At 39.0% G+C, this 15,955-nt stretch overlaps 1 protein-coding gene across 2 annotated transcripts in view; it reads left to right on the top strand.

Moving 5' to 3' along the window:
- Positions 1-3,970, top strand: part of LNPEP (leucyl and cystinyl aminopeptidase) — a 91,482-nt gene extending 87,512 nt beyond the window's left edge. For both annotated transcript variants that reach the window (XM_014467607.2, XM_023749756.1), the window contains exon 18: positions 68-3,970. In XM_014467607.2, the coding sequence (XP_014323093.1) occupies positions 68-199 (132 nt within the window). In that variant the 3' untranslated portion in view covers positions 200-3,970. The remainder of the gene's footprint in view (positions 1-67) is intronic.
- Positions 3,971-15,955: the final 11,985 nt, after the last annotated feature.

Raw genomic sequence — 15,955 nt, 5'->3', positions numbered from 1 at the left:
TATTCAGAGTTACCTGAGATTAACTGTTATTTTCTTCTTTTGAAATATTTCTGTGTGCAACTTACAGGTCCAGGCATTCTTTGAAAATCAGTCAGAGGCAACCTTTCAGCTTCGTTGTGTCCAGGAGGCTTTGGAAGTCATTCAGTTGAATATCCAGTGGATGGAGAAGAACCTTAAAACTCTGACGTGGTGGCTGTAGCAGGCACAACTGCACCTCATTTTGTCACCCGTCAGAGAGCTTGTTAACTTGGGCTCTGTTTGTTAACTTTTGCAAAAGCCAAGGTGAAGCCAAGGATCGCTGCTGAGTTGTTTGCACTCTTAGGAGTTGTAGTTCGCTCAGGGTCCATCGGTCTTTCTGAAACATCTTTGGGCAGTACGTAGTTATTTATTACAAAATTACATTCACTTATATGCCAACCATCTACAAAAACAACAAGTAATGTGTATACTTTGAAGATACCCAAATGGGGAATAAAATGGCTTGGAATTCTGTTCTATTTCTCAGTATCGGTAAAGTACTGGCCCAGTGAAACAAGGAAAGACCTACCATGGGAGCCGCCAGCCATCGTTGCAGGCTGCTGGTTTGTGAGCCATTTGTTGCTTCTTGTTGATAGAGTTGTTGAATGTGGTAACACTTCAAAAAGTATGGCAATCAGTGAAGTCGATGAAGCATGCAACTGTAGAGAGCTCATCTCAGGTGTGCAGGTCTACTTTGATTTGGGGTTTTGATTAATCCTTTATTTCCTGGAAAATTTTTAAATAAGATCTACTATAACTATTATATTTTTTTCTGCAGAATAGCTAGGTGCTACAGAATTTTTAAATTTTTGTTATATTAAAAAGCTAAATAACAAGGCCAAAAGATTATATTTTCCCAATGTTTAACATTTTCTTTTTCATCTTTTAGGAAAATGTTTCAAACTAAGATAGCTTTAATTATAATTATTTTATTCATAAGTTTCAATATTCTCCATATCTGTACACCTCTACCATTCCCTGCCCTAGATATACCTTATATAAATAAGTATTTTCACAGTTATGGCAAACATTTTGTTATACTGGTGTCTTTTATCATTACTTTATCACTGTTACTAAAAATATAGGTTGTTTTTAGATGCCTTTTGGCATGATAGATTTTAGACACTTTCTCTCTGAATCATACCCATGGGTGGGTTTTTCATTTTATATGATAGAGTAGCACATTAGAAACATTTTAAAGTAGGGCCTTGGAGAAATTGAACATTTTTATTTGAAGTTCACCATAGTACCTTAAAGGAATGAGAGAATGTGAGAAAGGAGTAACTTGATTCATATGGAATATGGTGGGCTTTGAATTTTTCCCCACTATCAAATACAGTACTTTTCTTTAGTTGAAAAATCATAGTTTTATTTTACCATGGCCAAACTAGCAAATTAAAGGGAATGTCAAAAGAAGGAAGGAAGGAAGGAAGGAAGGAAGGAAGGAAGGAAGGAAGGAAGGAAGGAAGGAAGGAAGGAAGGAAGGAAGGAAGGAAGGAAAGGAGAAATCCAAAACTGTATGGCATTTTTACTCCTTCTAAAGGAGAAATACTGTACTTGAATTTTGTGAGCTCTGCAGACTTATATTTAGATTATGGTGTTTCTTTGATTCTTAGGAGAAAAGCTTTCTTCCAAATAATTCTTGTACTTTATATTGTGTTTGAAAACATATTTGTAAAAAGAGGATAATACCCATTTTCAAGCACTTAAAAACACTCCACAGAATCAGACAATGGGAAAGGTCACCTTTTTTTATTCAGCAAGTGTAAAGTGAAAACGTGGGATTGTGTATAAAACTATATTTTATTTTATGAAAATATTTTTATATAACAAAATTTAAAAGGCTGGCAAACTGAAATATAGCTTTCTTTACTCCTAGTATGTTTTCACCCAATTTAGTCTTTTCTAAATATTTATCTGTCTGTTTTAGAATAGAAAACATTATATCCTGAGAATCACAGCATCATCTGAAGATGTCTTATTGAAACTGGGGTAGCTGTAGGTTTTTATTCCTCTTGTGCTTCAGTAAATGAATGATAATTTAGTTGATAGTGAAAGTTAGTGAGTTTTTATATTTCTAGAGTGGGGAAAAATATTAAACTTTTGAGGTTTTTTGTTGTTGCTGGGTTGTTTTTTTTACCATGTTATATTACTAAATTCCACTTTGATACAGAGTTTAAATTTTGCTACTTCTCAAATTCAGTTAAGATGCTTCAGTTTTATCTGCCCATCTTCACATGGCTCCTGTATCATGTGTTAACTGCATATGGCAGATCTTGTCCTGAATTATATCATTTTTTCCTGTGAGAGTGTGTGTGTGGTATGGGGGTGTGTGTTATTATTATAAGTAAAACCTTATCAAAACTTCAGCTAAGAAAGAGGTAACTCATATACCATTGCTATCTTTGTACTCAAAAGCCGTTCATTCCCATGAAACCGGATCCCTACTATTTATAGTTGTGTTTGTGGGCCTCACCTCAGACTATTTGCAGTTTTAGTAGGTCTTACCTCAAGTTTTCCCACAGAATTCCGTAATTTTCATTGTTATGCTAATCAATCTATATGAGACATCTAAAAATTAACCTAAATCAGGAACATAAGGTTAAGTAAAACATGTAGTATAGTAAGTATAATTGTAGCTTTTGAAGTTTTTCCCCAAAAACTTTATCTTGGCCACTGAATTTCTGAGAAGTCAAGTAGACTGAAGCACAGCAGTTAGCCACAATATGCTTTTTTATATAAGCACATAGGTCCATGATACAATTGTTTAACAAGTATTATATTCATTGCAGAGAGACAGTTTGCTTGAATGTAATGTCAAAGACACATCTTGATCCTTAGGACACATAGAATGGAATATCTGGAGTTGTGAGAACACAAAACTTAGGCTATGGAAGTAGAAATCCAAGGAGTCCAGTTTGTTCTGTTAATATCAAGTGATTAGAAGTATTAAACTGCAAGGAGTGTCAGCCTCTACCATAAGCCTGCGCCTTCTTCCATCTTACTGATTTACATAAATCTCTTTAAGTGAATTTAAGTGTTCTCTGTCATTGTTTCAGTGTTCATGAACTTTCTTGCTATCACAGGTTCCACTTGACTCTAATATTCTTTGCCATTCATGTTTTCATTTTATTGCACTTGTCCATTGTAGGAACAAAAGAGCTGGCCGAAGAGCCCTGGGTACATAGAGGATGTTGAGCTGCATCAGTCTTACTGGGTACAGAATAGAATGCTTTCTGAATATTGTACAGTAAGAAATGAAAATTAAGTGCTGAGTTTGTTGGATTACTGATAGCCTGTTACCGAGTTGGATTTTAAAAACATTCTACTCAGACTAAAGCACCTGGAACCATAATCTGCAGTCAGATTGCTGACCATTCCCATAATGCCTTTGCATTTCATGGGGCTGCCGGGAAGGCCTATGCATCTCAGGAGATGTATCATCACCAAGCATAGCAGTTCCTGGGCTAAGTTTGCAGAATAAGACCTGAATTTCCTAGGTATGAGGTAGCTCTTCTTCTCCCCTTTGCCTTTGTTTTTAGTGTTTTTATTGGAATTAACTCTTTTTAAAGAGCTTCCCCTCAGCCCCATTTTTATTTTTTAAAATAATGTATATAATTTTGCTGTTTTTTGCATTCTTGTATTGTGTGCTTCATTCTCTGTATTGGCAAGTAAGTACCAAATGAAAAGTGGAGGTCCAGAAGTATGATAAATCTCCTCTTCTCCCTTTCCCTTATTGCCGGCATGGGCAATCGCTAGTAGAGTAGTGTTGACTGATTTCTTTCAGTGGCTTTTTGGGGGTATATACTTGAAATATGTACATAGGTGGTTTTGATGTGTTTTTATATCCTTTCATTTTGTACAAAATGTTTTTGCTGCTATTTTGTGGGTGTTGTTTCATTTTGTATTTCGTTCATCCTTCTCATGGATAATGAAGCGTGGAGATCCAGAAGTCGGACAAATGTTCCGTTTACCCCTTTCCTTGTTGCCTGCATGGACAATAGCTAATAGAGTAGTGGTTGCTGTTGTTTTGATCTAGGCTTAGGTATAGGGGGAGATGTATATCATTCTTTCAGGTGTACATAAATGCTATGCTACTTATTTATTTTTCATTTTATAAATGTTCTTTTGCATGGATGCATTATATATTTAATGAAACAGTTTCAGAGAATGACAGGATTTTTTTTCCTTATTGCCTCTTGGGACAGTAACTAATAGAGTAGTTTGCTTTGTATTGTGGTGTAGGAGAGAATGGGGTATGTACTTACTGTATCTAAATAAATTTGCTACCACTTTGTACTATTAATTCATTTCGTACAATGTCCTTTCTCATAGGACATTTAAGGACATTTAAGTACCCAATGACATGTGGAGGTCGGATGTATGACAGTCTCCTCTGGTCCCCTTCCCTTATTGCCTATGTGGGCAATGGCTAGTAGTGTAGTTGTTGGAGGGGGGGGGGGGCGCGCAGGGAAAGATGGGCAGGGATGTGTACTTACTGTATATACCTGTTTTTACTACTGTGTTGTATTATTTCATTGGTTGCCCAGACTGGAAAGTACCTAATGACCCATGGAGGTCCGGATGTATGAGTCCCTCTTCTCCCCTTTTCATATTGCCCGAGTGGGCAATGGCTGTTAGTACTTGGTTAGTTTCAGGGTTCTTTTGTGGTTATTGGGATAAATGCTTTGTACTTTCTTATTATCATTTTCATTGGGCACCAATCCTTCACTTGGACATGTAGGTTCCTAATGAACCATGGAGTTCTGGATGTATAGCAATCTCCTATTCTCCCTTTCCCTTTTTATCTCTGTAGGCAACAATTTTAAAGTAGTTTGTGTGTGTTTTTTTTTTGAAGTTTTGGGGGGTGGGAAGGGACTAAGGGCTGGATATATCCTTTTAACAACTGTATATATAGTGTTTGTTACTGTGTTGTGTTAGTGCATTCTGTACCCCGTCCCTTACTTGGACGTGTAGGTACCGAATGAGACGTGGAGGTCCGGATGTATGAAAATCTCCTCTTTTCCCCTTTCCTTATTGCCTCTGTGGGCAATAGTTTTAGAGTAGCCTAGATTATTTTTTTACTCTACCACTCCTTCCCCTGGGATGGTGGTAATATGTACTTTTAAAAATGTATATAAATGTTTTTGCTCTTTTTTGTTATTTCATTTTGTACCTAGACCTTTCCAAGAACAACTTAGGTACATGATGAAAATTAAGGTTCATTCTATGAAAAAAAAACCTCCTCTTCTCCCCTTCCCTTATTGCCTGTCGAGGCAATGACTAGTGGTATAGTTGTTCAGAGGTTTGGGGGTTTGCTTTTTTCCCTTGCAGGGTTATAGGGGATTTCTGGGTTGGCTGTGTGTGTGTGTGTGTGTGTGTGTGTGTGTGTGTGTAAATGTTTGTTTGGACTTGTAGGTATCAAATGTAATGCAGAGGCCCAGATCCAGAGGTGTAGTAAATCTTTTCTCCCTTACCCTATAGCCTGTGTTCATGAGAATACTGTAGGGTTTGGGTTTTGTTTTTGTTTGTTTTTTTGCTTATTGTTTGAGATTTTAATGGGGAATTGGCTTCTTGGGCAAGATATATAAATTTTTAATTGCATATAAATGTTTTGCCTCTTTGTTCACTTCATTTTGAATCGAGTTCTTTGCATGACTATTAAGGTACTTAATGAAAGTTGAGGTTGATTCTATGAAATATCTTCCCTATACCCCTTCCATCATTGCCTGGTGGGCAATGGTAGAAGAATAGATGTTTGGGTACTTTTTTGGAGGGATAGGGGGGTGGTGTGTGTGTGTGTGTGTGTGTGTGTGTGTGTGTGCGCATTTTTAATGTATATAAGTATTTGCTACATTTGTGTATTATTTCATTTAGTACTCAGTCCTTTCCTGGGACTCTAGGTACATAATGAAACATGGAGGTCCAAACCTATGATAAATCTCCTCTACGCCCCTTCCCTCACTGCCGGCACAGGCAATAGTTTTATAATTTGGGTTTGGTTTTTAGGGGGAGGGATTATTTAAGTGGGTAGGGTTGGGGGAAAGGGTGGGGTATGAACATTAATATATATATGTACATATTACTGATTTTGTACCTAGTCCTTTGCATGAATGTATAGGTACAAATGAAAACTGAGGATCAGTGTATGACAGATCTCCCCTCCCCGGCCCCTTATTGCCTGTGTAGGCAATAGTGACTAGAATAGTTGTGTGTTGTTTACTGACTTGTTTCTTTTGGAGAGATTTATATTTTCAGCAGGGGAATATTTTTAATACATATAAATATGTTTTTATTTCTTTGTTATTTCATTTGTATTTAGTCCTTTGCATGGCTATGTAGGGGCCTAATGAAAATTGAGTTTCATAAATTGACAGATCATTTCCTCCTTTCCCACAGATTTCCTCGGTTAGCTGTAGCTAGTATAATTGTTGTTTTGTGGTTAGTTTGTTTTATTTTCCAGCATGTATGCCTTTAAAGATGTAAATATACACAGATATACAGAATTTGCTTTTTTTCTAATAATTTTCCTTTACTACTTAGTCCCTTGAAGAGCTCTGAATATACCTAACAAAAATAAAGTTTCACCAAGTCCCTGCCTCTGACTTGAAGGCATTGCATTGTGGTGATGTCACTAATGGCAATGGGCATGTAGCCAATAAGATGGGAGAAGACACTTGGACATGGCTAATCAGTTTCCGCTTTTCCTACTTTCATTCAAACTGAATGAAATGGTGGGAAGGGACCTGAACATTGGAAATCCCAGAAAGGCAAGAGGACAGTACTAAGTGAAAGTATGTTTAAAGTTTATTGCTGGTTAATCTTTCAGTGACTGGTAAGCCAATAAAAGTGCCTTGAGAGTAGCTTCTTTTAAGTCTGGAATCCTATTCATCTACAGAAGTCTGTTGCAGTCCATCAATAGCATTTTCTTGTGTACCCAGTAAAAATTATTTTGGTTTTTGGAATGAAACTTTTGAGTTATTGCCATGGTTCTGGTGAATGAAAAAATGGGCAATAGTTTTATAACCCAAAAACTAACCCAAAAATAATTTGTGGGACAAGCCCTTCTATCTTTCAGCACCCACGTGTATGTGGAAGGGCAAGTTGGTCCTTTCCTACCCAGAGCTCTTCTGTGTGGCGACACCTTCCTCCTCAGTTCTCCACTAGCTGGATCATTCCTGTTCTTCCTTCCTTTTTTCTTCAGTGCCTATACCATTAGATGTTCTCTGCAAGTGCACTGAAAAATGTAAGCCAGTGTTGCCTCATTAGCTGTATGCTTTTGCATACATTTCATGCATTCAGACCTGTATGTTTGCTTTCACCATCCTCAAGCGTACATCACATTGACTCTTCATCCACCACAAAGTAAATAGGACTCCACATTTGTCTGTATCAAAGAAAACACATGTGTAAAATCCACCCTCTGTCCCTCTCTTCCCTTTCTTCCTCCCTTGCTCCTTCCTTCACGCTTCTGGGCATCATTGGTTTATTGTGCAATTTATAATGAATATAATGCTGAAGAGTTGCCATATTGCTATTACATTTTTAGAAACATTGAGTGATAGGACTCCTAGAAAATTTCAGAGATTTTATTTATCACGTCAAACTCTCAGGCTCTAGTGTTGAAAATTAGCCTACACTTTGCTGTTACTTATACCTGCTGTTGTAGAAAAAATATAAGAGCTTATTCATGACACATTTAACTTTGATCATAAATAAAAAAGAAGGGGCACCTTTTTAGAGTTAGTCATGGTAGTTAGTGATGTTTCTGAACAGCTTTTAATTTAAAATACTTCAAAGAAAGTAAAGGTCATGGCTTAGCTGACTGAAATGCTCCAGAAGTTGAACTATATAAACCATTAGTACAATAATACACCAGTGTGTGCGTGCGTGTGTGTAAAATAAGAATTCCAAAATAATTGGAGCATTTGCATTAATCAGCAAAACGCACATTAAGACAAAACTTAGTCTTACAGCTGTCTTGACTCAAGCCAAGTGTTCCATGTCGCTGTAAAGAATAGTCTCTTTCAAACACTTTGAAAAGTAATCACTTGGAAACTTGTAAAGGTATTACATTTTTGTATTAAAACACCTATGGAGATCTCCAATTCCTAGAATCTGGCTTGTAGGTGGAATTCTAAATTTATATCATAATCTGTCTTTTGTGGATGTTTTTGAAAATAGTATGTGTGTGTATATATATATATATATATAAAACATTATATATGCAAATTGTGTTGTATTACTTGTAAAGGGAAAAAGCTTATTTTTCTTTATACTTCTGATAACTTGTTTTGCATATGACCAGCACTGACTGAAAGGCATGTGTACTGCAAACACTGTTGCTTTTTGTGTGAAATGAAAATAAAAGTATTTAAATATAAATATTGTGTGGACTATTTGGATGAAAAAAACTTACAGGGGTGGGCAAACGTAGATTCACAATTGTGAGTACGTGAAAAATAGTTTATTCTTGTATTATTTATTATTGTATTGCTTATTTGTATTATTTGTCTTATTGTTATTATTTCGTATCCTCAATTATGATTTATCTTTTAGGTAATGATGGCCGATAATTTAACCTACTTTTGCCCACCCCTGTATATAAAGGAGGTATTGTCTCAGATTATGAGCTCTACCAGGACAACGACCATATTTTATTGTCTTTCATAACTTGTTTCCTACCTTACCAGTACCCCAGTATCCTTACCGCACGCTGACTCAAGGTTTCTCACACTGTGACATTTTGGGCTCCTATGCCTTGTGTGATGATTAGCAGCATCCCTGGCCTCTAATGCAAATAGCAACCCCCAGCCCCCAGTGTGACAACTAAAAATGTCTCCAGACATAGCCAGATGTCCCCTGGGGTGGGGGGTGGGGATTAAAACATTCAGTGGTTGCATGGAGCAGGGGCTCAGTAACAGATGAACTCCATCTAGGGCAATTATTTACTCTGTAGCTGATGTGATTCTTGGAAATACTCATGTCACTTGAGTAGCCAATTGATGCAGTAATAATTACCGTAAGTTCCTAAATAAATCTAAGATATAACTTCTTAAGCCAGTGAAACCAGGGAACACTCACTATCTTAAGTTGAAGGTGAAAGGACATTGGTTGTCATCAGGGAAAAGCCCTGGACCTGACTAATCTGCAGCAGGGGTAATACTATACACCTTGCAGTAAACACATGAGGAATTAGTTCTATGAGAAAGACCTGGTACTTCACAGGTGCTTGGTAAATACTCCTTTCCTTTCCATTTGCCTGAAATATGCAAAAGAATCACACATGTCCAAGTCTCACTTCTAGCTAGAAAACATTGCCTACACCTATGACACTGAGAAATTGGCCAAATATAGGCTCTCTGAGTGCTAGAAGGAACCCTGCAAATGACCTAGTCTAACGCCCTCATTTTACAGAGAAAGCGAGGGCACCAGAGGTTGTGCCTTACCTCAGACCTCCATAGTGTCACATGTTAAGTTTGTGTATGTGTTTGTAGTAGAAACAATTTGTGTGTGTTACCTTTGAGCCTAATGATGTGCAGTTACCTGCAGGAGACTGTTTCCTTGGAGACACGAGGATTAGAACGTACTATCGAAAGTGTTGTTTCATTATTTTCATGTGGACTGTAAAGCTAAATTAAACTGTCCCAACATTTCACTTTTAAACTTGATGGTGTGAATCATCTAGATATCGTAATCCCAAAAGAGTGGCCTTTCCTGTATGCTCACTAGTACACTGAGTAGGTTGTGTTGAAGTGCCTGTCTCAGGTGGAAGAGAACTCATGTCAGGGAGGTTTAGACAGATTTCTCTCACCCCAAAGGGGACTTCAGGAAGGAGGGAGGTGGGTTAATGGTGAGTAATGTGCTGTAATGGGTGAAGAACTGGATGGAAGGAACATCAATATCCAACAACTACAGGTAGAAGGTGAAATGAACCATTTTTCTAAAGTGGTTGAAGTCAGCCTGAGATGGGCCCTCTGTCCTCAGGTAGGCCATAGAATCTAGACCAGTGATTTCAACCTTTTCATCTCATGGCACACATAAACTGATTGCTAAAATTCTGCGGCACACCGAAAAGCATACTTTGTGCCGATCTGACAAAAAAAAAAAATAGGGAGAAACTATTAACACCAGATGGGCTATTGTTGTGTTCGCTATTGTTTTATGTTTTTATTTGACAATCTGAGGGAAAAGAGGTCAGTGCCCCTGATTAAATAGGCAGGTATGGATGGCATGTTTTTACAATTCTTATGGCACAGCAGTGTGCTGAGGCACACTGGTTGAAAATCGCTGTCCTAGACCATGGGTGCAGACTGCTGTCCTTTCCTGATTTTCAACAGAAAAGTCGTTGAAACTCACAGAGGGGAGTGTGAGAGGGAAGTTACTCTTACATGCTACAACAAGCTTCATCTTCACTTAATATTTTCCTTCTCCAGAGCCTTTTCTTTTATCTCACCATTTCTGGGGGATCTGTTCACCTACCTATTTTATCCAAAGTGTGCACGCACACACCTTGCTGACTGCTCATTCTTGCTCCTAGATATTCCCCTGAACTTGAAATGTCTCCTACATTCAGATGCACATGGCCAAGTGCACCAGGAACTCAGTGAGACCAATGGCCTGTAGTTAGCAGCTGGCCCCATGGTTTAGGACCAATCTGTGGCCTTTTGCTATTTGGACATCTTCCTTGGAGTCTCACCCCTCACTCCAGGCAGCTTATCAACTGTTCATTTCAAAGAAACACGTTGTTCTCATAAAAGGGAACTATGTACCTCTTTAGGTTGATAACCAATTTCCTCCTGTTTTTCTAACCTAATATGAAAAATTGGCTTATAGTATCTGAGCACATCCTGGCTTTGGGTGAGAGAAAAACAGCCATAAATTGAACCAGTAGAAGAAGGAAGCTAGGCCATACTTTTAAGATGTTTTTCATGGGTCATTCATTCAATAAATATTTGCAATCCTCTACTATTCCCCAGGCCCTGTGCTAGGTGGGTCCATGAGGTTTGACTGTAATGTGAGCAGCTGGCTGCAGCTGGGAGAATGCCACCTGGGTTTTATAAACACTGCCTGCGTGGTGGGTGGTAGATCATTGAGGGCATTTGCCTTATGAGGAACAGAAGTAAAGGGTGTCACAGTGGGAGGTTGTAAGCTACGAGGCTGGTAGTGCTGCAGCCACTTCATAACAGCAACTGCCTTGAGTGGGCTGGGGTTGGGCACTCATTCCCCAGCCACAATTCTTTGTTGGCTCATTTGGATGTGCAGTGCAATGTGAGGAATAGGGGCCTTGCAACAGATGCTGCTTAAGTGCCCACATTTAATGCTTGTGTCACTGATTGGGAATAGAGGGCTTTTGATCCTCACCGAGTAACCACACAGGTATTACTTTCTAAGTGAATGATAAGAGGCAAGATGTTAATTTACTTCCTGTAAAGTTGTCGATTTAGGCAGCCTCGAAATCTTCAATGACCACCAAGGAAGTTTAGTTGTCCCTGAGCAAGACTTGCTGCAGCAGGAACTCTGGAAGGTGGTACTTTCCCAGGGCAGCCAGAAGGAGGCAGTGCATGGGCTTGGTTGGAGGCCCTCTCACCCCAGGAGAGGAAAAGTAGTGCCAAGTCCCTGCAGGCAAGAATCTCCTGTAGGATCAGTGAGCAGGGTCCATGTGGGGTCGGCAGGATGAATGCTAGTCCTCATGTGTGTTGCATGTTTACCTTCCTGAATGAGCCCACAAGCCTGTTCACCCCAGACTGAGGCTGAAGTCATGACTGTTGGTTCACCAGGAAATGTGGTCTCAAGAGACATTACCCCAAGTGCACAGAAGAGAACTGCAGCTCAGCCTTCTCAGCCGACAGCTGCTCCAGGAAAATGTCCTTTCACTCCTTACCAGGCAAGCTCTGCAGATGGTTGTCAGAAAACGATCAAAGGGGCATTCAGACCAGACAAATTTAGTAAGTGGGGTGAGTATTTGATAGTATTGGGCACTGGACTTCCGTGGGAAAAGGCAGTCTGGCAAACCTCTCTGTGATATTTGCAGCTCCAGTCTTCACAAGTGTTGGTTCAAGGTGATGCCATTTTGAGACAGGTGCTTCATGATTTAGAATACTCAGCTTATTGATGCTCCATGCACACTAATGGTCTGCTTGGGAAGACCCTCGTGGGAGAGTGAGAAACATCCTGGAGCAGTGGAGCCTCTCCCTTGCCTCATGCAGGCCAGCCAGTGGCTGGGGATGAGGTGGAGAGAAGCAGGTGGATCAAAGCTTCTAACATCTCAAATGCATGGAGCTGCCCAGTTCCTCAACTCCATGTGTATCACTTTTATCCCCTTTCCTACTACTGATAAGAAATAATTTCTGTACCTAGAAAATAGTAGAGGCAGAAGACATCACAAGAAAAGGAAACTACAAACCAATATCTTATAAATGTTGGTGCAAAAATCTTCAACTACAGACTAGCAAACTCAATCCAACAACATATATAAATGCTTATACATCATGACCAAGTGGAATTTATACCAGGAATGCAAGGTTGGTTTAATATAAAAAAAATCAGTTAATGTAACACATCATATCAAGGATACATCATAGAATACAAAATAAAAGCAACATGATCATCTCAGATGCAGGAAAGTATCTGATAAAAAACAATACACTTTTATGATAAAACACACAACAAAGAAGGAATGAAAGAGAACTTCCTCAATCTGCTAAAGAACATGTATGAGAAACCCATGGCTAATATCACACCTAATGGTGAATATTGGAAGATTTCCTCCTAAGACCAGGAACAAGACAAAGATGTCCATGCTCACTATTTGTATGCAACATTGTACTGGAAGTTTGCAGATAGCATTAAGGTTGTTGATTAGTTGACCTTAAAATTAGGAGATTATCCTGGATTTTCTAGCTGGGCCCAATAGCATCGAAAGGGTCCTTAAAAGAGGAAGGAGACAGAAGAGGAGATCAAAGTGATGCCAGGTGAGCAGGAATCCACTTGTTTTTGCTGGTTTTGAAGATAAAGGAGGGGGGCCACCAGCCAATGAATGTGGGCCCCCCCTAAAGGCTGCAAAAATGAAGGAAGTGCACTTTATGGAGCCTACAGAGAGGGATGCAGCCTTGCCCAGGCTGTGAATAACTGGCGAAACCCATCTCAGATTTCTGGACCATAGAACTGTAAGATAAATTGTATGTGTTTAAACCACTGAAGTTTGTGGTAATTTGCTACAATAACTGCAAAATAATGGGTGAGTGACTGCCGTTAGAAAATTGGATCTGATCACTTGCTAAGAAACTAGTGGCTACAAATCCCACAATTTTTACCTCGGAGGAAGGAGCTCTAAGCTTCAGACAATTTATTACAAATGCAGATAGAGTTACCTGGCAACAAGAAAAAAACAGTTTCAGAAGCAGCCAGCTGGAGATTAGAATCACCATCTTTCAGGCTGAGTTTCTTGGTACAAATGTATGCTTTTTTGTGTGTCTTAATCACTTTACTTAAAAAAATGTCAAGAGAGTAATTCAAAAGCTATGTGTAAATCATCACTCATGATTTTCTCAAAAATGGAAAATTTATTGAGTGATAAAAATGGAAGAAACAACGACTCTGAGGGAGTCCCTGAGTAAAGGTAATATCTAGATCAGCAGAGATGAACATCTCTTAGGTCACAGACCCATTTGAAACTCTTTTTATTTTATTTATTTATTTTATTTTATTTTTCTTTATTAATTAAGGTATTACATATGTGTCCTTACCCCCCCCCCATTGCCCCCTCCCCCCAACTCATGCCCTCAACCCCTGGTGTCTGTGTCCGTTGGTTAGGCTTATATACATGCATACAAGTCCTTTGGTTGATCTCTTCACCTTACCCCCACCCTCCCCTACCTTCCCTTTGAGGTTTGACAGTCTGATCGATGCTTCTCTGTCTCTGGATCTGTTTTTGTTCATCAGTTTATGTTGTTCATTATATTCCACAAATGAGTGAGATCATGTGATATTTATCTTTCTCTGACTGGCTTATTTTGCTTAGCATAATGCTCTCCAGTTCCATCCATGCTGTTGTAAATGGTAAGAATTCCTTCTTTTTTACAGCAGCGTAGTATTCCATTGTGTAGATGTACCATTGTTTTCTAATCCACTCATCTGCTGATGGGCACTTAGGCTGTTTCCAAATCTTAGCTATGGTAAATTGTGCTGCTATGAACATAGGGGTGCATATATCCTTTCTGATTGGTGTTTCTGATTTATTGGGATATATTCCTAGAAGTGGGATCACTGGGTCAAATGGGAGTTCCATTTTTAGTTTTTTGAGGAAACTCCATACTGTTCTCCACAGTGGCTACACCAGTCTGCATTCCCACCAGCAGTGCACAAGGGTTCCTTTTTCTCTGCATCCTCGCCAGCACTTGTCATTTGTTAATTTGTTGATGATAGCCATTCTGACAGGTGTGAGATGGTACCACTTTGTTGTTTTGACTTGCATCTCTCGGATGATTAGTGACTTTGAGCATGTTTTTATATGTCTCTTGGCCTTCTGTATGTCCTCTTTCAAAAGTATCTATTTAGGTCCGTTGCCCATTTTTTTTATTGGATTGTTTATCTTCCTTTTGTTAAGTTCTATGAGTTCCCTGTAAATGTTGGAGATTAAACCCTTATCGGTGATAACATTGGCAAATATGTTCTCCCAAGCAGTGGGCTTTCTTGTTGTTTTGTTGATGGTTTCTTTTGCTGTACAGAAGCTTTTTATTTTGATGTAGTCCCATTTGTTTATTTTCTCTTTAGTTTCCATTGCCCTAGGAGTTGTATCGGCAAAGATATTGCTTCAGCATATGTCTGAGATTTTGCTGCCTGTGGATTCCTCTAATATTTTTATGGTTTCCTGTCTTATGTTTAAGTCCTTTATCCATTTTGAGTTTATTTTTGTGTATGGTGTAAGTTGGTGGTCTAGTGAAACCCTTTTTAGAAAAATTTGCATACATACATACCTACACACACAATTTAGCATTGGTTTTTATTGGTTTTAAAACCCTGATGTTTATAAACTCAGGTTAGAAGCAGCTGATCCACTAGTAAGCAGATACTGTCACGATGTCCTATTGGATGGTAGTGAGGGATAAGTTTCATAGCAAACATTTGTGCGATGGAGCACAAGTTCACATACAGAAGTAGCATCTTCTTTATTCTAGTTAACTGAGGGACTAGCTTCTCTTCTGGTTTTAGTCATCAATAGGATCTAAATCCAATACTTCGTTGGGAAAGGATGTGGGCTCTTAATACCTTCAACTGTGAAGCTGCAGGAGTGATTTCTCAGTCCCAGGGCTCCGAAGTATCACTTTCGACAGAAGCATCTTGGGAAAGTCCACTGTGAAAAATGTGACCAAGAAGTCCTGAGGGAGAAGCTCCAAGATCACAAGAAGGTACAAGGGGGTGGATGTGGGTGGAAACATTGGGATTTTCTCCACTTAAAGCTAAAACATTCGTGCTTTTAGTTGGTTGGTTTGGTTTTTAATTCAATTCATGGAGATTTATTAACAGAAAACTAAAAATTAAAATAAAGCTGGTGGCCACAGAACTGATGGTGCGATGCAGTTAAAGGAGTGTCACCTCGTTGTCAAGGGCCCATCGCCCGGGGCTGCATGAAGGCCACTCTGCAGAATTCCCTGGGCACAGTGTTATGCCAGGGCAGCTGCTGTTATTGTAATTATTGTTCCAAAGTGCTTGTGTAGCGGTAGGATTCTCACAATCCTAGAGTTTTTTACTCTCCCTGTGAGCTTAGAGGTAGATTAACATACTTCCCTCCTGCCTCCTCCCCGTTTTACAAATGAGGGAACAAAGACCAAGTGAGGCGAAATAAGTTGTTCAAGGCTTGCAAAAACAACTAGGATCTCATTCTTCTGGTTTTATAAAACAAAACCTAGTGCTTTTTAAAAAATAGCTTTTCCAG

This window comes from Myotis lucifugus, unplaced genomic scaffold, assembly GCF_000147115.1.
Source record: "Myotis lucifugus unplaced genomic scaffold, Myoluc2.0 scaffold_0, whole genome shotgun sequence".
Lineage (NCBI taxonomy): Eukaryota > Metazoa > Chordata > Mammalia > Chiroptera > Vespertilionidae > Myotis > Myotis lucifugus.
The sequence above is the reverse complement of the archived record's forward strand: the minus strand, read 5'-3'. Positions and strand labels throughout refer to the sequence as shown.